The sequence below is a fragment of the Hypanus sabinus genome, chromosome 4, assembly GCF_030144855.1.
Source record: "Hypanus sabinus isolate sHypSab1 chromosome 4, sHypSab1.hap1, whole genome shotgun sequence".
Classification (NCBI taxonomy): domain Eukaryota; kingdom Metazoa; phylum Chordata; class Chondrichthyes; order Myliobatiformes; family Dasyatidae; genus Hypanus; species Hypanus sabinus.
The window spans coordinates 1,257,214-1,280,389 of NC_082709.1; the positions used below are offsets into that span (position 1 = coordinate 1,257,214).

Sequence of the window (23,176 nt, forward strand, 5' to 3'; positions counted from 1 at the left end):
AGTTCAGAACCTTTGTTTCTGAATTAACTATGTCACTCTCCATCTTAATGAAGAATTCCATATTATGGTCATTCTTACCAAAGGGGCCTCGCACGACAAGATTGCTAACTAACTCTTCCTCATTGCTCAATACCCAATCTAGAATGGCCTGCTCTCCAGTTGGTTCCTCTACATGTTGGTTCAGAAAACCATCCCGCATACATTCCAAGAAATCCTCTTCCTCAGCACCCTTACCAATTTGGTTCACCCAATCTATATGTAGATTGAAGTCACCCATTATGACTACTGTTCCTTTATTGCACGCATTTCTAATTTCCTGTTTAATGCCATCCCCAACCTCACTACTACTGTTAGGTGGCCTTTACACAACTCCCACCAGCGTTTCCTGCCCCTTAGTGTTATGTAGCTCTACCCATATCGATTCCACATCCTCCAAGCTAATGTCCTTCCTTTCTATTGCATTAATCTCCTCTCTAACCAGCAATGCTACCCCACCTCCTTTTCTTTCCTGTCTATCCCTCCTGAATATTGAATATCCCTGGATGTTGAGCTCCCATCCTTGGTCACCCTGGAGCCATGTCTCTGTGATCCCAACTATATCGTATTCATGAATGACTATCTGCACATTCAATTCATCCACCTTGTTACGAATGTTCCTTGCATTGACACACAAAGCCTTCAGGGTTGTTTTTACAACATTCTTAGCTCTTATACAATTATGTTGAAAAGTGGCTCTTTTTGCTTTTTGCCCTGGATTTGCCTGCCTGCCACTTTTACTTTTCACCTTACTACTTTTAGCTTCTACTCTCATTTTACACCCCTCTGTCTCTCTGCACTTGTTCCCATCCCCCTGCCACATTAGTTTAAAGCCTCCTGAACAGCAGTAGCAAACACTCCCCTTAGGACATTGGTTCCAGTCCAGCCCAGGTGCAGACCGTCCTGTTTATACCGGTCCCACCTCCATCAGAACTGGTTCCAATGCCCCAGAAATTTGAATCCCTCAAATTTCAAATTTGAAATTTGAAGGGTCTCCCCTTCATATATATGATTCTATAAATGCTGCCTGATCTGTTGAGTTTCTCCAGCATTCTGTGTGTGTTGCTCTGGGTTTCCAGCATCCGCAGAATTTTGTGTTTAAGATTAAATAAACTCCCAAGAGGCGTGATAGGTATACAGTGGATGTAACACATCAGGACCAGTATATTTTGGCCCAATTAAGTGGCTGTCCCAATTGGTCAAAGTTTCATGGAAATTGTTTTAACTGTGTAACAAAATATGTACTTAATTGAAACAGAACAAACTAGAACACTACGAAAACTACTACAGTCCTCTAAGAGTAGCTAATTGTTATTGACAGAGGAATCCATCCAGTGTACACTGCCGTGTTCTTTTGATTGACTGTAAATGAACAAAATCAGCAGAGACACCTAGTGTAGATAGTGGACTGTCTTTATACAATGCTCTCAATGATTGCATCCTACAAATCTTCATTTGCACTTTTAACATTCAAGATGATTGTTAATACCTTGATATTCCCTGTAGATCCAAACTTGAAGTAATGAAATAATTTCATTTTTACTCCTTACGATTTCTGACATTTCCAAGCTTGATACCACAGTGAGCAAAACAGTTTTGAATTGTCTTCTGTTAATTGCTCACTAATTATTGGTTACAAAAATCTCTGTATTATGAACAGAAACACACCTAGAACATAGAAATGTGCAGTGACAATTACGACTGAGAAAATGCACAGCAAGCTTAATGGTCTGAGGGTGGATGAATCTCCTGGACCTGATGGAATGCACCTTTGGGTTCTGAAGGAAGTAGCTATAGAGATTTCGGAGGCACTAACAATGATCTTTCAAGAATCGATTGGCATTGTTCTGGATGACTGGAAGATTGCAAACGTTACTCCGCTATTTAAGAAAGGTTGGAGGCAGCAGCAAGGAAAGTATAGAGCTGTTAGCCTGACAGCAGTGGTTGGGAAGTTGCTGGAATCAATTGTTAGGGACGAGATTACATAGTACCTGGAGGCACATGACAAGATTGGCCAAAGTCAGCATGGTTTCCTGAAAGGAAAATCCTGCCTGACTAAGCTTCTGCAATTTTTTGAGGAAATTACAAGAAGGGGAGACAAAGTAGATGCAGCAGACATGATGTACTTGGATTTTCAGAAGGTCTTTGACAAGGTGCCACACATGACGCTGCTTAGCAAGATAAGAGCCCATGGAATTACAGCGGAGTTACTAGGATGGGTGGAGCATTGGCTGATGGGCAGAAAACAGAGAGTGGGAATAAAGGGATCCTATTGTGGCTGGCTGCCAGTTACCAGTGGAGTTCCACAGGAGACAGTGTTGGGACTGCTGCTTTTTGTGATGTATGTCAATGATTTGGACTATGGAATTAATGGATTTCTGGCTAAATTTGCCAATAATACAAAGATAGATGGAGGAGCGGGTAGTGTTGAGGAAACAGAGAGCCTGCAGAGAGACTTAGATAGTTTAGGGGAATGGACAAAGAAGTGGCAAATGAAATAAATGTTGGAAAGTGTGCGGTCATGCACTTTGGTGGAAGAAATGAATGGGCAGACTATTATTTAGATTGGGGAAGAATTCAAAATGCAGAGATGCAAAGGGACTTGGGAGTCCTTGTGCATTATACCCTAAAGGTTAACCTCCAGGTTGAGTCGGTTGTCAAGAAGGCGAATGCCATGTTGGCATTCATTTCTAGAGGTATAGAATATAAGAGCAGGGATGAGATGTTGAGGCTCCATAAGGCACTCGTGGGACCACACTTGGAGTGTTGTGTGTAGTTTTGGGCTCCTTATTTTAGAAAGGATATACTGACATTGGAGACGATTCACAGAAGATTCAAAAGTACCTTTAATGTCAGAGAAATGTATACAATGTAGAACCATAGAACATTATAGCACAGAAACAGGCCTTTTGGCCCTTCTTGGCTGTGTCAAACCATTTCTCTGCCTCGCCCCACTGACCTGCACCTGGACCATATCCCTCCATACCTCTCATCCATATACCTGTCCAAGTTTTCCTTAAATGTTAAAGCATTTAACACTTCATCTGGCAGCTCATTCCACACTCCCACCACTCTCTGTGTGAAGAAACCCCCCCCCTTTAATGTTCCCTTTAAACTTTTCCCCCTTCATCCTTAACCCATGTCCTCTGGTTTTTTTCTCCTCTTGCCTCAGTGGAAAAAGCCTGCTTGCATTCACACTCCATCTATACATATCATAATTTTATACACCTGGATACTTCGGCTGCACTCTTGGCATGCCAAACAACAGCCAGTCCTGAAACCCTGAGAACAGGTCCCATTCCCACAAAGAACCATGGTCAGCATGTAACTCCATGTCAGAGTCTGCAAAAGAACCCTGGAAAGGAAAAAATAAAGATATTAAAGATAGATAATAATTAATAGATTAATAGAGAATGATTCCAGGAATGAAAGGGTTACCATATGAGGAATGTTTGGCAGCTCTTGGGCTGTATTCCCTGGAGTTCAGGAGAATGAGGGGCGATCTCATAGAAACACTCCAAATGTTAAAAGGCCTGAGCAGATTAGATATGGATGAGTTATTTACTATTGTACAAGAGTCTACGACAAGCAGGCATAACTTCAGGATGTGGAGAAAATACTTCAGTCAGAGGGTGGTAAATCTGTGAAATTCGTAGCCACAAGAGGCTGTGGAGGCCAAGTCATTGGGTGTATTTAAGGCAGAGATAGATAGGTTTTTGATTAGCCAGGGCATCAAAGGGTATGGGGAGAAGGCCTGGGAGTGGAGATGGATTGGATCAGCCCATGATTGAGTGATGGAGCAGACTCAATGGGCCAAATGGCCTACTTCTGCTCCTATATCTCATGGTAATAAGAAATCTACAGCACATTACAGGCCCTTCAGCCCACAGACTTGTAACCTACTCTAAAGACTGCATAGAATTACCTTACCTAATAGCCCTCTATTTTTCTAATCTCCATGTACCTATCCAATAGTCTTTTAAAAGACCCTATCGTATCTGGCTCTACCATCTTCGCTGGCAGCCCATTCCATGCACTTACCACTCTCTCTGTGAAAAACTTACCTCTGACATCCCTCTTGTACCTACTTCCAAGCACTTTAAAACTATGCCCCCTCATGTTTGCCATTTCAGCCCTAGGGGAAATCCCCTGAGTATCCACATGATCAATGCTTCTCATTATCTTATACACCTCTATCAGGTCACCTCTCATCCTCCGTCACTCCAAGGAGAAAAGACCATGTTCACTCAACCTATTCTCGTTAGGCATGCACTCCAATCCAGGCAACATCCTTGTAAATCTCCTCTGCATTCTCTCTATAGTATCCACATCCTTTCTGTAAAGAGGTGACCAGAACTGAACACTGTACTCCAAGTGGGATCTAAATAAGGTTTTGTACAGCTGTAACATTACCTCATGGCTCTTGAACTCAATCCCATGGTTAATGGAGGCCATCACACCATACATCTTAATAACACTGTCAACCTCCGCAGCAGCTTTGAGTGTCCTTTGGACACAGATCCCAAGATCTCACTGATCCTCCACACTGACAAGAGTCTTACCATTAGTATTATATTGTCTTCAAATTTAACCTAATGTTGTCCCACTTTTCAAGAAAGGAGTGAGAGAGAAAACAGGGAATTATAGACCAGTTAGCCTGACGTCAGTGGTGGGAAAGATGCTGGAGTCAATTATAAAAGATGAAATTATGACACATTTGGATAGCAGTAGAAGGATCAGTCCAAGTCAGCATGGATTTCTGAAGGGAGAACCATGCTTGACTAATCTTCTGGAGTTTTTTGAGGATGTAACTATGAAAATGGATAAGGGAGAGCCAGTGGATGTAGTGTACCTGGACTTCTAGAAAGCTTTTGATAAAGTCTCACATAGGAGATTAGTGGGCAAAATTAGGGCACATGATATTGAGGGCAGAGTACTGACATGGACTGAAAATTGGCTGGCTGACAGGAAACAAAGAGTAGCGATTAACGGGTCCCTTTCGGAATGGCAGGCTGTGACCAGTGGGGTACCGCAAGGTTCGGTGCTGGGACTGCAGCTGTTTACAATATACATTAATGATTTAGATGAAGGGATTAAAAGTAACATTAGCAAATTTGCTGATGACACAAAGCTGGGTGGCAGTGTGAAATGTCAGGAAGATGTCATGAGAATGCAGGGTGACTTGGACAAGTTGGGTGAGTGGGCAAATGTATGGCAGATGCAATTTAATCTGGATAAATGTGAGGTTATCCACTTTGGTGGCAAGAACAGGAAGGTAGATTACTAGCTAAATGGAGTCAAGTTAGGAAAAGGGGAAGTACAACGAGATCTAGGTGTTCTTGTACATCAGTCAATGAAAGCAAGCATGCAGGTACAGCAGGCAGTGAAGAAAGCTAATGGCATTCTGGCCTTTATAACAAGAGGAATTGAGTATAGGAGTAAAGAGGTCCTTCTGCAGCTGTACAGGGCTCTGGTGAGACCCCACCTGGAGTATTGTGTGCAGTTTTGGTCTCCAAATTTGAGGAAGTACATTCTTGCTATTGAGGGAGTGCAGCGTAGATTCACAAAGTTAATTCCCGGAATGGCGGGACTGTCATATGTTGAAAGATTGGAGCAGCTGGGCTTGTATACACTGGAATTTAGAAGGATGAGAGGGGATCTGATTGAGACATATAAGAGTATTAAGGGATTGGATACGCTGGAGGCAGGAAGCATGTTCCCACTGATGGGTGAGTCCAGAACTAGAGGCCACAGTTTAAGAATAAGGGGTAGGCCATTTAGAACTGAGATGTGGAAAAACCTTTTCACCCAGAGAGTGGTGGGTATGTGGAATGCTCTGCCCCAGAAGGCAGTGGAGGCCAAGTCTCTGGATGCATTCAAGAGAGAGTTAGATAGAGCTCTTATAGATAGCGGGGTCAAGGAATATGGGGAGAGGGCAGGAAAGGGGTACTGATTGTGTATGATCAGCCCTGATCACAGTGAATGGCAGTGCTGGCTAGAAGGGCCGAATGGCCTACTCCTACACCTATTGTCTATTGTCTACCGAAATGAACCACTTCTCAGCCCAGTTCTGCATCCTATCAATGTCCCAATGTAACTTCTGACAACCTTCCAGACTATCCACAATACCCCCAACTTCTGTGGAACACCACCGGTCACCGTCCTCCATGTAGAATACGAATCATGTACAATCACCCTTTGCCTTCTGTGGGCAAGCCAATTCTGGATCTTCTTGGATCTCAGGCCTCCTTAATTTCTGAGTGAACCTTACCAAATGCCTTACTGAAATCCATATACACTACATCCTCTGCTCTACCTTCACCAATGTGTTTTGTTATATTGCCAAAGAATTCAATCAGGCTCATAAGGCACGGCCTGCCCTTGACAAAACCATGCTAACTATCCCTAATCAGATAGATGCTCAGATAATCAGATGCTCATAAATCCTGCCTCTCAGGATCTTCTCCAACAACTTGCCCACCACTGAATTAAGACTCACTGTCTATAATTTCCTGGGCTGTCTCTACTCCTTTTCTTGAACAATGAGTTTTTGGAACCTTCCAACTAGTACTTTTCTCAACCCTATTGATGATGGAAAGATCATCACCAGAGGCTCAGCAATCTCCTACCTTGCTTCCCACACTTGCCTGGGGTATATCTAGTCCAGTTCTGGCAACTTATCTAACTTAATACCTTTCAAAAGCTCCAGTACATTCTCTTTCTTTATGTCTATACACTCAAGCATTTCAGTCTGCTGCAAGTCATCCCCACAATTGCCAAGGTCCTTTTCACTGGTGAATACTGAAGCAAAGTATTCCTTAAGTACCTCCACTCTCTCCTCTGACTTCATATACACATTTCCAATATCGCACCTGATTGGTTCTATTCTAACACGGCTCATTCTCTTGCTCTTCACATACTTGTAGAATGCCTTGGGGTTTTCCTTAATCCTGCCCGCCAAGGCTTTCTCATGGCCCTTTCTGGCTCTCCTCATTCCATTCATAAGCACCTTCCCAGCAACCTTGTAATTTTCTACAGCTCTAACAGTACCTAGTTTCTTGAACCTTTCATAAGCTTTTCTTTCTTCTAAACTCGATTTTCTACAGGCTTTGTACAGGATGGCTCTTTGACCTACTATCCTTTCCGTACCTCAATGGAACATAACCTTGCAGAACACCATGCAAATGTTTCCTGAACAGTTGCCACATTTCTACCATGTATTTCCCTGAGAACATCTGCTCCTAATTAATGTTCCCAAGTTCCAGCCTAACAGAATCGTATTTCCCCCACCCCAATTAAATGCCCCTGATAAACAAAGTGAATCCTAACTATTTTCTCCATTTCTGTTTGTTATTTAAGAATTGTCCTAAATTAATCAATTGCTCAAATAATCAGAATCTACTGTAAAGAATGGCAAGGGGGAGATGCTTGCTTTATCAATAGCCATTGGTGAATTTCCAAAGTCTGTGCAATGGCTAATTTCATTCCTTTCCTTAACAAGGGGGCAAGGAGAAGTCAGGGAACTATGGGTGTGTCAGCCTGACATCAGTGGTGGGAGATTACAGGGGGAGTTCTGAGGGACGGGATCTATCAACATTTACATAGACAGAATCTGATTAGGAGAAGTCAGGACAGCTGTGTGCATGGGAAGTTGTATTTCTCAAATTTTTTAAGAGGATTTTTGGAGGTAAGCAAAAGAAGAAATGAGGCTCGGGCAGTGTATATTGTCTAATTGGAGCTTAGCAAGGCCTTCAGTAAGGTCCTCTACGGCAAGCTGCTCTGGAAGGTTTGATCCCATGGAATTCGGGGAGAGCTAGTTAGATGGATTCAAAACTGGCTCAGAGATGGGAAACAGAAGGTGGTATTTGAAGCTTTATCTCAGAATGGAGACTGCTGATTGGTGCTGTGTCACTGGGTTCAGTGTTTTTATTCATTGTGTATATAAATGACCACAATGCACATGAGACTCAATGAGTTTGCAGATGACACAAAATTAGGTATTGTTAAATTGAAGGTTATCATAGATTATAGGGTATCTTGATCAACTGAAGAATTGGGCAAATAGATTTCAAAATGAGGAGATGCATTTTGAAGTGTCAGATTTAGACCATGACTGGTAGAGCACAAGAGAGTGCAATGAATAGAGGGATCTCAAAGTACAGTACAAAGTTTGCTGAAAGCAACATCACAGGTAGATAGGGTGGTGAAAAAGGCATTTAGCACACTGACTTATCACTCAGGTACTGAGTTTAGCATTATGTTGCAGTGGTAGAAGCTGTTGGTGAGGACACACTCGGAGTACTGTGCATAGTTTTGCTCAGGAAAGATGTGGTTAAACTGGAAAGAATGCAGCAATTACTTGCAAGGATGGGAGAAGTTGGCCAGGCTTGAGATGTAGGAGAATTAAGGGTGACATTATTAGAACATTTAAAATTAGGAGAGGCGGGTGATAACCGTCTTTTTCCCCAGGGTAGGGAAGTCAAAACTATGGGCATAGATTTCAGAATGAGGGGGGGAATATAACAGGGATTGAACGATGTTTTTTCCGTGTAGAGGGTGGTGAGTATATGGAAGGAGCTGCCAGAAGAAGTGGTTGAGGCAGGTGAGAAGGTTTTGCATAGGTACATGGAGGGGCTGGGCTCAGAGGGAAATGGGTAAAGACAGGGTCACTGTGGTCAGCATAGACTGGTTGGGCTGAAGGGCCTGTAACCAGACTGGATTGCTCTATTACACTGTATGGAAAAAGGGATTCACTATTAATTACAACTTCTATTTTAGAGATAATTTACCATTTCACTCTACATTAGCAACGGGAAACAGCCTTTGCCAGGAGTCCCTGACTACAGAGAGACTAATTTACACTAAAACTCCAATTTATTATCCTCTCATCTCTATCAACTCCTGCCACTCGCCTGCACACGCAGAGCAAGTTACCCTGCAGCAATTTAGCTCCACCAACAACTAGTTTCATACTAATCTGTCCTGTCTTAATTGGCGGGTATTACTATAACATTGTACGTCTCTTGGCCTATACATCTACGGACTAGGCATTCTCATAAGCATCAGCTGTTACCACAATCCAATGTTTAGCCCCGAGACCCTTCGCTTTCATGCGCAAATATTTTAACAGCGTGTAATGGTGCATGGCTTGCCACTGTCGAGAACACGAGAAAATCGAAACCCCCGTGTGATTTCTAGCACATGAGCAAAGTAATCCATCATTATCACCTGGCTCAGGAATTACACTGCAGCCTAACAGTTGAGATGGAATTGATCAGGTCCTCGTGAAAGACTGCGGTACAACTGGCATCAGGCCTCCTCGAATAGAAAGGTAGATAAACTGCACAGCAAAACTATTCCGTGCATATTCAACAGCTCACTGTAATTTCGCATACATTTATACGCAGGCTCACAGACGACGGAAATTTCATTTTAATCACTTCAAATTTTAAGCAGTTCCTTCCACCCCATCCCTATACCAAGTTACAATAATGTCAAAAACCTATTGTTTTGCAGAATGATCACAGAGCACCGCCTGTCATAAATACGATTTTAAATTGTGTTCCTACCAAAAATATTTAAAACAAGGAACTAATTTGAAGGACCGCCCCCTGGATTACATAAATTCCTGCGTTGCGGGCGCTGTGTGCCAGACAAGCCTAAGTTTCAAAAGAACACTGTTATCAGTTTCCCTGTGCGAAGCGCCTTTAGCAGATACACGGACCGAAAATGATTGAAGTTTATATGTGTTTGTTCTTGTAATAGGGTTAGTATTGTTGGTTGGTTGCCCGGCTGTGTTAACTCTGAAAGTAGTTCAGGGGCTGATTTGACCAAACTCAGAATTTTAATTAGAGACGGGTCGTCAACGACATCCTTTCTGGTTTGCAGCCCTGCGCTGATGAATCGCGTACGTGAGTTGTCGTTTATGTTTAACCTCTTGTCTCCTTTTTTCTCTCGGTTCAGACATCTCGGCAGTGTGAGGCATTCTCCCTATGTCAACCATGGACGGCTCACCTGCAGATTTCGCAAGTGCCACCGACGGCAGGAACGGCCATTGCTCCTCGGTATCCAGTCAGTCGAAAGAACAGTTCAAGATGGAGAAAGGCAACGAAATGAGAATAACCGAAAGCGCGCAGTTAGGCGATTCGGTGGAGGACAGGGGTGAGTGTGCGGTCCCGCTGCCGGTGCAGAGCTTGGGGTGGGAGGCCAGAGGCACCGGAGCATAAATCAGAGAGATGACTTAGCAGAGAGACGTAACATTTTGTCTGACTCTACAATGCAAATTATCAATTTGCGTTAAAACAGAACACTTGTTTATAGTTCTGAGACTAGTAATCAATTTTGGTTATTAAATGTAGAGTATTTTTATTCATTTTATTCTAAATCCAATTGTCTGACGTTCTGGCAGTTTGAAAATTACAGAAAACGGGTAAAATGATTAAATACAGCATCAGTAAAAACATTTTAGGAGATCCTAAAACCACTGTTTTAAGAATCTACCAATACACACAAAAACAATAAAATCAGCTTGCCACTCAGTTCTCCCTTCACCGAGATGTATACGTGCCAGCACCAGTGAGAAAGCGTGTGAGAAGGTTTATTTCTTGCCTTACCTCTCTCCCAGGTTTACTGGAAAGCAGTCAAAAGCTGAAACCGCATGAAGCTCAGAGTTACCGCAGGAAGGCTTTGTGGGTGTCCTGGAGTTCCATCGTCGTCACTCTGTCCCTGGCCGTAGCCGCGTTCAGTAAGTAGTCCAGATTTTCTGAAACCCCCCCAGCCACAGAACTTGTGTTTCTCTAGCCTTGCTATTCATTAGTGTCATTCTCATCATGAAAACGAGAAATAGTAAACTGCAGAGATAAGAATTGTATGATTTGATATGTTTCAACTTGTGTAGCGCTGCTGCAGCGAGAGACCTGTAATGTTTAAGCATTCTGTATTCGTGCAGTGCATTGGTCCCAAGCACAAGCCGCTGGAAGATGATTGGCCAGGTGATTTGGAAGTAATGGATAATGGTTAAATTCCGATGACAAGACTCAAAACTTTAATAGTCAAAGCAATTTGTATAAAGCAGCCAGATTTCAGCTATCGAGATGTACGTCTTTATAACTACCAATCGAGCCCTTAGAATTAATTAATATTTATATAGTGCAGCCATGGGATAACATGAATAAATTCAGCTTTTGTATTTTAATTAAGCAGTGCTGTAACTCAGTGTCTGGTTGTCCTTCGTGTTGTGAGATCTTTTCCTCGAGTACAGTAGATTATTTAATTTGCAGGTTATTCTGGTTAAACAACTAATTGTGTAAAAGTAGTATATACCTTCTGCCTTCACACGACAAGTTTTCTGAGACAGAATTGAAAATAAAGATTAAAATGTCATAAAAGGATTAACAACAAAACAGTTATTAACAGGACGGAAACGACTGAGGAGAGGTGGTATTAATTTGATTGGGTTTCAGTTTGAACATCCGGTTTTTATTTGTACGGATTCACTAGGGATCTGTTTAATATCAGTAGCAAATCTTGTTTATTCTTTCTAATAATGGAATTCTGAAAATACTTTCTGGTTGACTGCTTTTGCATTCTTTCAGTTTGTATGGCGTCACGGAAAAAACACTTAAATATTACAATATTGAAATGTTGGAAATATCTCCTTTGTTGCAATATTAAACAGGAGCTCCTAAACAAATCATCAAAGAATAATCTGGTCGGCTGCATGGCTGCTGTACATTACCCCTGCTGTGTAAGAGAGTGGTAGAATTTGGAGGATTGATTGGAGTGGGCGTGCTGAATTAGGATAGAATTGTCATGAATCAAAATCGGGTTTATTATCACCGGCATTTGACGTGAAATTGTTTAACTTAGCAGCAGCAGTTCAATGCAATACATAATCTAGAGAAAAAATAAATAAATTACAGTATATGTAGATTAAAATCATGCAAAAACAAAAAATATTTTTAAAAAGTGAGTAGTGTCCAAGGATTCAATATTCAATTTCCTTTTGGAAATTGGATGGCAGAAGGGAAGAAACTGTTCCTGAATTGCTGAGTGTGTGCCTTCAGGCTTCTGTGTCTCCTACCTGATGGTAACAGTGAGAAAAGGGCATGCCCTGGGTGCTGGAGGTCCTTAATAATGGATGCTGCCTTTCTGAGACACCTGTCCCTGAAGATGTCCTGGGTACTTTGTAGGCTAGTACCCAAGATGGAGCTGACTAAATTTACAGCCCTCTGCAGCTTCTTTTGGTCCTGTAGAGGTAGCCTCCCTCCCCACCATACCAGACAGTTATGAAGCCTGTCAGAATGCTCTCCACAGTATATAGAAGTTTTTGAGTGTATTTGTTGACATACCAAATTTCTTCAAACTCCTAATAAAGTAAAGCTGCTGTCTTGCCTTCTTTATAACTGCAATGATATGTTGGGACCAGGTTAGATCCTCAGATTTGATGGGCAGGAATCTGAAACTGCTCATTCTCTCCACTTCTGAACCCTCTGAGGATTGGTATGTGTTCCATTGTCTTATTGATGCTTGCTGGCTGTTGCAGACTGAGTGAATCCAATAACTTATCTACTATACACTGTTTTTTGATTCCATGGCTGTAACTTTAATTGTAAGAGTACTAACTGTAAAAGACACTTAAAGATAAAATTGTGCTTGAAGTTTCATCCAGCTTTTCCCATTGTATCTTCTCTATCTTTCCTCAGTTATTTCCATTTTGTCACAAGTACTTTTTATTTGTTCTGCCAATGTTATTCTCCAGTCTGTTTAGCAGCTTACATTTTTCAGTTTTGATCATTGGTCTAACTTTTTAGAGATAGAATTTCAATCTTTTCCATGTGTGTTTGCTGTATTTAAAGAGTTTAAATGTTGCATTGGATCCAGCGACAATTCCCAGGGGAAATAACTGGAGATTGTAGAATTCCTGGTGGAAGACGATCCCTTGGAAATAATCCACCTGTATAGTAGAATAGTTTATGCATAAAACATATTAGGATTTGAAAACTCAGAACATTTTTGAAAGGATTTTATCAGTTTAGTAACAATGTCCTATTTAGCAAAACATAGCCAAATTGATGTATCCGAGAAGTAGTTCTTTATCCAAAGTTTCAATCAAGATTTTGTGAAATATTGTGCCAAAATTTTAACTCGCCTACAATGTATTACAGTGACAGTTTGTGTTATGTTTGTGACTCTACAATTTTATATATAAAATAGATTTGCTTCAGAGAAATCTGAACAAAATCTGATGTAAGTATATCTTGCATAACATAGAAACATAGAAAATAGGTGCAGGAGTAGGCCATTCGGCCCTTTGAGCCTGCACCACCATTCAGTATGATCATGGCTGATCATCCAACTCAGAACCCTGTACCTGCCCTCTCTCCTGATCCCTTTAGCCACAAGGGCCATATCTAACTTCCTCTTAAATATAGCTAATGAACCGGCCTCAACTGTTTCCTGTGGCAGAGAATTCCACAGATTCACCATGCTCTGTGAAGAAGTTTTTCCTCATCTCAGTCCTAAAAGGCTTCCCCTTTATCTTTAAACTGTGACCCCTCATTCTGGACTTCCCCAACATCGGAAACAATCTTCCTGCATCTAGCCTGCCCAATCCCTTTAGAATTTTATGTTTCAATAAGATACCTCCCTCAATCTTCTAAATTCCAGTGAGTATAAGCCTAGTTGATCCAGTCTTTCTTCATATGAAAGTCCTGCCATCTCAGGAATCAATCTGGTGAACCTTCTCTGTACTCCCTCTATGGCAAGAATGTCTTTCCTCAGATTAGGGGACCAAAACTGCACACAATATTCTAGGTGCGGTCTCACCAAGGCCTTGTACAACTGCAGTAGAACCTCCCTGCTCCTGTACTCAAATCCTTTTGCTATGTATGCCAACATACCATTTGCCTTTTTCACCACCTGCTGTACCTGCATGCCCACCTTCAATGACTGGTGTACAATAATGCCCAGGTCTCGTTGCATCTCCCCTTTTCCTAATCGGCCACCATTCAGATAATAATCTGTTTTCCTGTTCTTGCAACCAAAGTGGATAATCTCACATTTATCCACATTAAGAAATTTTAAGTCAGATGACTAAAGATTGTCAAATGGCTTAAAGAAGAGGCAGTGAGCTTCAGAAGGATAATTGCAGAATTTGGAACTTGAGAAGATGGACTTGGCTGTAAGAGCAGTTGAGTAAGAAACATCTAGAATGTGTGGCTATTGAGGATGCAAGAGTTCTCATTGATACCTCTGGACTGGAAAGTAAAAATGTTTTGGAAAATGAAGTGTTCATTTTCATTAGTGTTTTTCATTAAAATAACATTTTGAACAAGTCAGAACATTACTGTTACTTTGAATGTTGAACTTTTTTGCATGCATTTGCCATAAACTAACTGAGAAATTGCTTTGTCTTGTAAAATAACACTAACAAAGGTACTGAATGTAGCATGTGAAACATTTTAATGTCTAAAGATGACTAATATTCAATCTTTCACTTTATGTCAAATTTAATGGTCTTACTAGCTAATTACTTTTAGGTAGCAAGCAAAGCATTTTGTATCTGACAGGTGCTCAAGTTTAAAAACTTGGCTGTCTAAATATGATTTTATTCAATGCGAACTGTTATTAATATCTGGGTAACAATGAATAAAGATTATCAGCACATTTTATCAACACAGCAATAACTTTTACATCTTGTGATTAAAATGTCCAATGTTTCTTACCTCTGTGCACAATTGTGGAAGGGCCCTAAAATGTGGCTGTTCTGTTGTAGTGGTGTACCATGTTTCAGCTGATTGTTCAGTACAAATTCTCATATCTTGCTTGTTTGTTACATTTGGAATTCATAAACTTTCACTGGATGACCAGGACTTTATTTTGCAACATATTTGGGCATGCTTAAGTAAGTTGATAATCTTTCAGTTCATGGTTTAAGTGTACCTCCCCTGGAGCAGCCCTTGGAGAATTATACCATATTACATAAAATCTTGGGATAAACCAGATGAAAATAGCCACGTATGGTGGCACTGAGCTGGCCCTCAACAACAGGCAACCAGCGTCTTTATATTTGTATGAAAGTTCTGTTGATGAGACAATGTTAGCAAATTACCAGATGGCAGTCTATTGGGGGGACCATCAGTGGGATTTACCACCTCTGATCTGTGAAGGCATTTATTTCATTGACTTGCGATCAAGGGTGTTAACTCGTTGAGACTTCTAAGGCTACATCCACACTAGACTGGATAATTTTGAAAACGCCGGTTTCAAGTAAAAACGATAGGTGTCCACACTGTTTTGGAAATATCTCTATCCACACTGAAACGGAGATTTTGGCGTATCTCCTCCTGCGCATGCGCAGGGCACATTTACTGAAAACAAGCGACATGTTTGGTGTCAAATCTCGCCGTGAAAGTGTGCGTTTGTGTAGTTATAGACTAGAAAAACTTAAAACGATGGACAGCTGTTGGATCTCATGCAGGAGAACTTAAAACTAAAAAAAAACAAATACTGGAGCGTACGGCGGCAACCGACGGAGTTCAATGACAGATTGACCCGGCTGACGACGAACATTGAAAAACTGACCAACTCTGTTGCATTATTAAAGCACCTTGTTAAATGTATAAAACATGTCTGCGTCAGTGTATTTCCATACGATGTTGCATTAGGCTGTTACACATCTATTGTCAGAGAAGTACTTGCATAAATAGGTAAACCACCTTCATACGAGCAAGGACAGAAAACGGCAAAGTGAGTATAGTATACTTATTCAGTAAGTTATAGGTCAAAGTATTTGGTAAGTACAGTTTTAACTCTTCTGGCTTCAGTCTCTTTGCTGTCTGTTCTGAAAATGTTAGGTTGTGTTCAAGAAAACAATGAAATAGAGCGCTGCTGTCTGATAGCGTTTTCCAAAGTTTCCGGTTGCGCTGTCCACACTGATCCGCCCGAGCAGCATTTTCAAAAACGCCCACCCTGGAAAGCATTTCTGAAAAGCTCCATTTTTGGGGTTGAAAATGTCATTTTAGTGTGGACGGAGGGTAAAAACGAAGAGAAAAAGCTTCGGTTATGGATTTATCCAGTATAGTGTGGATGTAGCCTAAGAGGGATAGACCACATAGCACCAACATTGCCTCTGTTTTATTCATAGCTGTGTTGACCAACCATTGCTCTGTGCAGGAAATTTTTACATGGACTGAAAACTGCATAGCTCTTTAAATGATTTTTTTTTTGTAAGATTAGTTACCAAAAAAGTGCAGAATATAGAATTTTTCATATCAAACACACACTACAACTCAGTGTAAGTAAACAATGTTAAACAGTTAAAACATTTGACAGGAACAATAGAAAAACTAAAATGTTTTAACAAGATGGTGTTGTTCAGTAGGGCAGTGGTTTATCAACAGTGGGCTGCTGACTTATATTCTGTATTGTTTCAACTTACGTTGGTGTAACTTGAAATACTGACAAAGTAAGTACAATGAAGCTCTAAAATATTTCAAAGTAAAGGTTGTATGGTTATTTAGAAAATTTATGGATTATATTCATCAATACATTACAGGCTATGACACAATTACATTAACATAGATTTCAAAACTATATTAGCATAATTCCAGATGCATGGCAAAAAAGGCTTTGTATGTGGGAACTTTTCAGCTACTGTGTGGCTATTCACCCATGCAGTTCAGAGGGAACAGATCATGGCATCGATTGAACTGGCAAGGCAGAAGGGAAAGAGGTAGAAGAGGGGAGCGGGAGTGATAAGGGACTCAATAGTCAGGAACAGACAGGAAATTCTGTGGACATGAAAGGGACACATAGTTGTATGTGGTATGTTCCTTCCTAGGGATGTCTCAAATCATGCCCACAGCATTTGGGAAAGGGAGGGAGGCAGTCTGATGTCTTGGTACATATTGGTACCAGTGACAAAGGGGAAAAAAACAGATCCTGAAGAAAGAATTTAGGGAGCTAGGCAGAAACTGAGAAGCAGAACTTCCTTCCAGGATAGTAATTTCTGCTACCTGTGCCATAGGCCAGTGAGGGTAGAAATAAGGTGATCTGGTAGATAAATGCGTAGCTGAGAAGCAGTCACAGAGGACAGGGTTGCAGGTTATTGGAGCATTAGGATCTCTTCTGGGGGAGGTAGGACCTGCCCAAAGTGACAAGTTGCATCTGAATCTGAGGAGAGCCAACATTCTCATGGGCAGGTTTGTTCGAGCTGTTGGGGAGGGTTTAAACTAATTTGGCAGGGGGTGGAAACCAGACTGAAGGGACTTAAGAAGGATGGATGGTAAAAAAGTATGATAACATGCAGTCAGATTGTCAGGAAGAGCAGGCAAGTAATGGGACTTGGTTGCAGCCAATAGGCTGAGTATCACATCAATGGGGATGCAGAATCAGAAAGGATAGCAAATACAGTACTTGAGGTGCTGTATCTAAATGCACATAGTACAAGAAATAAGGTAGAAAATCTTATTGCACTTTTACAGATTGTCAGGTATGATATTGTGGCCATCACTGAATCATGCCTGAAGGATGGTTGGAGTTGGGAGCTGAATATCCAAGATTACACATTATATCAGAGGGATAGGAAGGTAGGCAGAGGGGTGGTGTAGCTCTACTGGTGAGGAATGACATCAAATCAGTAGAAAGATGTGACCTAGGAGTGGAAGATGTTGGATCCTTGTGGATTAAGTTAAGAAACTACAAGGTTAAAAGAACCCTGAATGCAGTTGTATATGGGCCTCCCAACAGTGGCTTGGAGATGTACCACAGAGTTACAAAAGGAAATAGAAACAGCAAGTCAAAAGGGCAATGTTATGGCGTCATGGCTGATTTTAACATGTAGGGCATAGGAACATAGAAACATACAGTACAGTACAGGCCCCTCAGCCCACAATGCTGTGCTGAACATGTACTTATTTAAAAATTATCTAAGTTACACTTAGCCCTCTATTTTTCTAAGCACCAGGTACCTACCCAGGAGTCTCTTAAAAGACCCTATCATATCTACCTCCACCACTGTCGCCAGCAGCTCATTCCACGTACTCACCAATGTTTAAAAAAAAATAAAAATAAATCTTAACCCTGACATCTTCTCTGTACCTACCTCCAAGCTCCTTAAAACTGTGCCCCCTCATGTTAGCCATTTCAGCCCTGGGAAAAAGCTTTGGATTATCCACATGATCAGTGCCTCTCGTCTTATACACCTCTATCAGGTCACCTCTCATCCACTGTCACTCCAAGGAGAAAAGGCCAAGTTCACTCAACTTATTCTCATTAGGCATGCTCCCCAATCCAGGCAACATCCTTGTAAATCTCCTCTGCACGCTTTCTATAGTTTCCAATTCCTTCCTGTAGTGAGGTGACCAGAACTGAGCACAGTACTCCACGTGGGGTCTGACCAGGGTCCTATATCGCTGCAACATTGCCTCTCAGCCAATGTATTGCATGCCTTCTTACCATAGAGTCAACCTTCATAGTAGCTTTGAGTGTCCAATGGATTTAGACACCAAGATCCCTCTGATCCTCCACACTGACGAGAGTCTTCCCATTAATACTATATTCTGCCATCATATTTGACTACCAAAATGAACCACTTCAAACTTATCTGGGTTGAACCCCATCTGTCAATTCTCAGCCCAGTTATGCATCTGATTGATGTCCCACTGTAACCTCTGACAGCCCTTCACACTACCCCCAACACCCCAACCTTGGTGTCATTAGCAAGTTTACTAACCCATCCCACCACTTATTCAGAAAGAGAAGGGGTTCCAGAACAGATCCCTGAGGCACACCACTGGTCACTGACCTCCATGCAGAATATGACCCATCTACAACCACTCTTTGCCTTCTGTGAGCAAGCCAGTTTTGGATCCACAAAGCAATGTCCCATTGGATCCCATGCCCCCTTACTTTCTCAATAAGCCTCGCATGGGGTACCTTATCCTTGCTGAAATCCATATACAGTATATCTACTGCTCTACATTCATCAATGTGTTTAGCCACATCCTCAAAAAATTCAATCAGGCTTATAAGGCACAACTTGCCTTTGACAAAGCCATGCTGACTATTCTTAACCATATAACAATCACAGCACGGAAACAGGCCATCTCGGCCCGGCCCTCCTAGTTCGTGCCGAACTCTTAATCTCACCTAGTCCCACCTACCCGCACTCAGCCCATAACCCTTCACTCCTTTCCTGTCCATATACCTATCCAATTTTGCCTTAAATGATACAACTGAACTGTCCTCTACTACTTCTACAGGAAGCTCATTCCTCACAGCTATCACTCTCTGAGTAAAGAAATACCCCCTCATGTTTCCCTTAAACTTTTGCCCCCCAACTCTTAAATCATGTCCCCTTGTTTGAATCTCCCCTACTCTCAATGGAAACAGCCTATTCATGTCAACTCTATCTGTCCCTCTCAAAATTTTAAATACCTCGATCAAATCCCCCCTCAACCTTCTATGCTCCAATGAATAGAGAATAATCATATTATTCCTCTACAAATGTTCATAAATCCTGCCTCTCTGGATCCTTTCCGTCAGATTACCAACCACTGAAGTAAGACTCACTGATCTATAATTTCCTGGGCTATCTCTACTCCCTTTTTTGAATAAGGGAACAACATCTGCAACACTCCAATCCTTGGGAACCTCTCCTGTCTCCATTGGTGATGTAAAGATCATTGACAGAGGCTCAGCAATCTCCTCTCTAGTCTCCTACAGTAGTCTAGGGTACATCATATTTGGTCCCAGAGACTTATCTAACTTGATGTTTTCTTAATGTCTATATGCTCAAGCTTTTCAGTCTCCTGTAAGTCGCCAAGATCCTTTTCTGCAGTGAATGCTGAAGCAAAGTATTCATTAAGTATCTCTGCTATCTCCTCTGGTTCCATACACACTTTTGTAGTGTCATACTTAATTGGTCCTATTCTCTCACGTCTTATCCTCTTGCTCTTCACATATTGTAGAATGTCATAGGGTTTTCCTTAATCCTGCATGCCAAGGCCTTCTCATGGCACCTTTTGGCTCTCCTAATTTCATTCTTAAGCTCCTTCCTGCTAGTTTTACAATCTTCTAGATCTCTATCATTACCAGGTCAATTGGGAAAATCAGGTTGGTAATGGATCTCAAGAGAGTGAGTTTGTTGAATGCCTAAGAGATGGCCTTTTAGTGCAGTTTGTCATTGAGTCTACTAGGGGATCAGCTGTACTGGTTATGTAATGAACCGGAGGCAAATAGGGAGCTTAAGGTAAAAGGACCCTGAGGAGACAGTAACACAATATGATTGTGTTCAACTTGAAATTTGATGGGGAGAAAGTAAAGTCTGATGTAGCAGTTTTCAGTGGAGTAAGGGAAATTGCAGTGATATGAGAGAGGAGTTGGTCAAAGTAAATTGGAAGGAGCTGCTGCCTGTCAGGAGAGCAGCAACAGTGTGCATTTCTGGGGAAAATGAGGAAGGTACAGGACACATATATTCCAAAAATGAAGAAATACTCAAATGGTAAAATAGTATAACCGTGGCCGACAAGGGAAGCTATTGTAAAAGCAAAAGAGAGGGCATACAGCAAAGCAAAAATTAGTGGGAAGATAGATGTTTGGGAAGTTTTAAAAACAGAGCAACTGAAAGATCATTGGAAGGGAAATGAAATATGAAAGCAAGCTAGCTAATAATATCAAAATGGATAGTATAAGTTTTTTTTCAGGTATGTTAAAAAGAGAAATGAGAGTGGATTTACAACCGCTAGAAAATGAAGCAGGCAAAAGAATAAAGGTGAACAAGGAGATGGCTGATGAACTAAGTGAGTATTTGGCATTGGTCTTCATTGTGGAAGACACTAGCAGTATGCCTAATGTTGTAGTGTGTGAAGGAAGAGAAGTGGGTGCAGCTACTGTTAAAAGAGAGAAGGTGCTCAAAAAGTGGAAGGACCTAAAGGTACATAAGTCACCCGGACCAGATGAACTGCACCCTTGGGTTCTGAAAGAGGTAGTGTTAGAGATTGTGGTGGCATTAGAAATGATCTTTCAAAAATCATTGGGCTCTGGCTTGGCGCCAGAGGACTGGAAAATTGCAAATGTTTCTCCATTCTTTAAGAAAGGAGGAAGGCAGCAGAAAGAAAATTATAGACCAGTTAGCCTGAACTCAGTTGTTGGGAAAATATTGGAGTCAATTGTTAAGGATGAGGCCCTTCAGGGATAATCCTTTCTTTCTTTTTCAATTTTTTTATTGATTTTCATATATACATATAAAAAAAATAACATAATAATGAGTAAATTATGAATACAATAGACTTGAAGTCACGTTGATAATAAGATAACAATATCCTATTAAACATCAGCAGAAACAAATACCTTAATCAATCAAGTCCATATGATTATATATGAAAAAAAACAAAAATAACCATTAAAAGAAGAAAAAATTTGAAAATATGTGAAAAAAGTATATATTAAGAAAAATAAAACACTAAACTAAACATGGGCAATAGTAATAGCTTACAAGTATATGATAGGTTCAAAAAAACTCCAGAACTCCATACCTGAACATGAATAAGCAGAAAGAAGGATAATCCTGCCTGACAAACTTTTGGAATTCTTTGAGGAGATTACAAGTAGGATAGGTAAAGGGGCAGTGTATGTTGTATACTTGGACTTTCAGAAGGCCTTTGACAAGGTGCCACACATGAAGCTGGTTACCAAATTAAGAGCCCATAGTATTACAGGAAAGCTCCGAACATGGTTAGAGCATTGGCTGATTGGTAGGAGGCAGCGAGTGGGAATAAGAGGATCATTTTCTGGTCGGCTGCCAGTGACTAGTGGTGTTCTGCAGGGTTCGCTGTTGGGACCACTTCTTTTCATGTTGTACATAAATGATTTAGTTGATGAAATATATGGCTTTGTTGCCAAGTTTGCACATAATATGAAGATTGTTGGAGGGGTAGGCAGTGTTTGGGCAACAGGTAGGATGCGGAAGGACATGGACAGATTAGGAGAATGGGCAAGAAAGTGTCAAATAAAATACAATGTTGGAAAATACATGGTCATGCACTTTGGTAGTAGAAATAAATGTGTTGACTATTTTCTAAATGGGGAGAAAATCCAGGAATCTGAAATGCAGAGGGTCTTGGGAGTCCTTGTGCAGAACACCCTAAAGGTTAACTTGCAGTAGAGTCTGTGCTGAGGAAGCCAAATGCCATGTTAGCATTCATTTCAAGAGGTCTAGAATACAAGAGCAAGGACGTAATGCTGAGGCTATATAAGGCACTGGTGAGGCCTCACCTTGAGTATTGTGAATAGTTTTGGGCCCCTCATCGTAGAAAATGATGTGCTGGCATTGGAGAGGGTTCAGAGGAGGTTCACAAGGTTGATTCCAGGAATGAAAGGGTTATCATACGAGGAACGTTTGATGGCTCTGGGTCTGTACTTGCTGGAATTCAGAAAGATGAGGGGAGATTTCATTGAAACCTTTCAAATGTTGAAAAGTCTAGACAGTGTAGATGTGGAAAATATGTTTTCCATGGTGGAGAGTCTAGGACGGGGGTCGGCAACCCGCGGCTCCGGAGCCACATGTGGCTCTTTTACGTCTGTGCTGTGGCTCCCTGTTACTTTGGGAAATAATTGGTCAGTATTTAATTAAAATGTATTTTATGTTAGTTTGTTAGTTTTTGAAATGTAATTCTAAATTTGAAGATTATGGTGATCTTGTACAATCTAATTAAGACGTTGTGGCGACCCATTTCCTGACACATCTGAACCGGCTCACAATTAGCCAGTGTTCAGGCTAAGGGAGATAGCCTACGGGGGTTTGTGAGTACGTGTCTTTTGCAGCATCCGCGCCCATGGGGGGTGGGTTGAGGGAGGCTTAAAAGCAAGGCTGTTTAGTTCGAATAAAGCTATCTTTGACTGCAGTTTACTGACTGCGTGTAGCACACCGCTACAACGTGTTTTTATCGCTGGCTGTCCAGAGAGGAGGTGCTGAAACGCTTTGTCGTGTGTCTGGAAGAAGTGAAAACTTTCCTGGGCAGCAAAGGGCCCACCTTTCCTGAGCTGGAACAGCCAGAGTGGCTGGAAAAGCTACACTTCATGGTAGACATGACAGCGCACCTGAACACGCTGAACACAGCTCTTCAGGGGTAAGGAC

General features: G+C 41.4%; 2 protein-coding genes across 11 annotated transcripts in view; one reads left to right on the plus strand and one right to left on the minus strand.

Moving 5' to 3' along the window:
* acmsd (aminocarboxymuconate semialdehyde decarboxylase) overlaps positions 1-10,782 on the minus strand; it is a 169,522-nt gene extending 158,740 nt beyond the window's left edge. For 6 of the 10 annotated variants that reach the window (XR_009511534.1, XM_059966279.1, XM_059966275.1 and 3 more), the window contains exon 1: positions 10,650-10,782. The gene's annotated coding sequence lies outside the window, so the exon portion shown is untranslated. The remainder of the gene's footprint in view (positions 1-10,649) is intronic. The other 4 variants (XM_059966274.1, XM_059966272.1, XM_059966273.1 and 1 more) reach the window with 3 other exon arrangements.
* Positions 9,663-23,176, plus strand: part of tmem163a (transmembrane protein 163a) — a 261,821-nt gene continuing 248,307 nt past the window's right edge. The window contains exons 1-3 of the mRNA XM_059966281.1: positions 9,663-9,802; positions 10,000-10,197; positions 10,661-10,780. Coding sequence (XP_059822264.1) covers positions 10,029-10,197; positions 10,661-10,780 — 289 coding nt within the window. The 5' untranslated portion in view covers positions 9,663-9,802; positions 10,000-10,028. The remainder of the gene's footprint in view (positions 9,803-9,999; positions 10,198-10,660; positions 10,781-23,176) is intronic.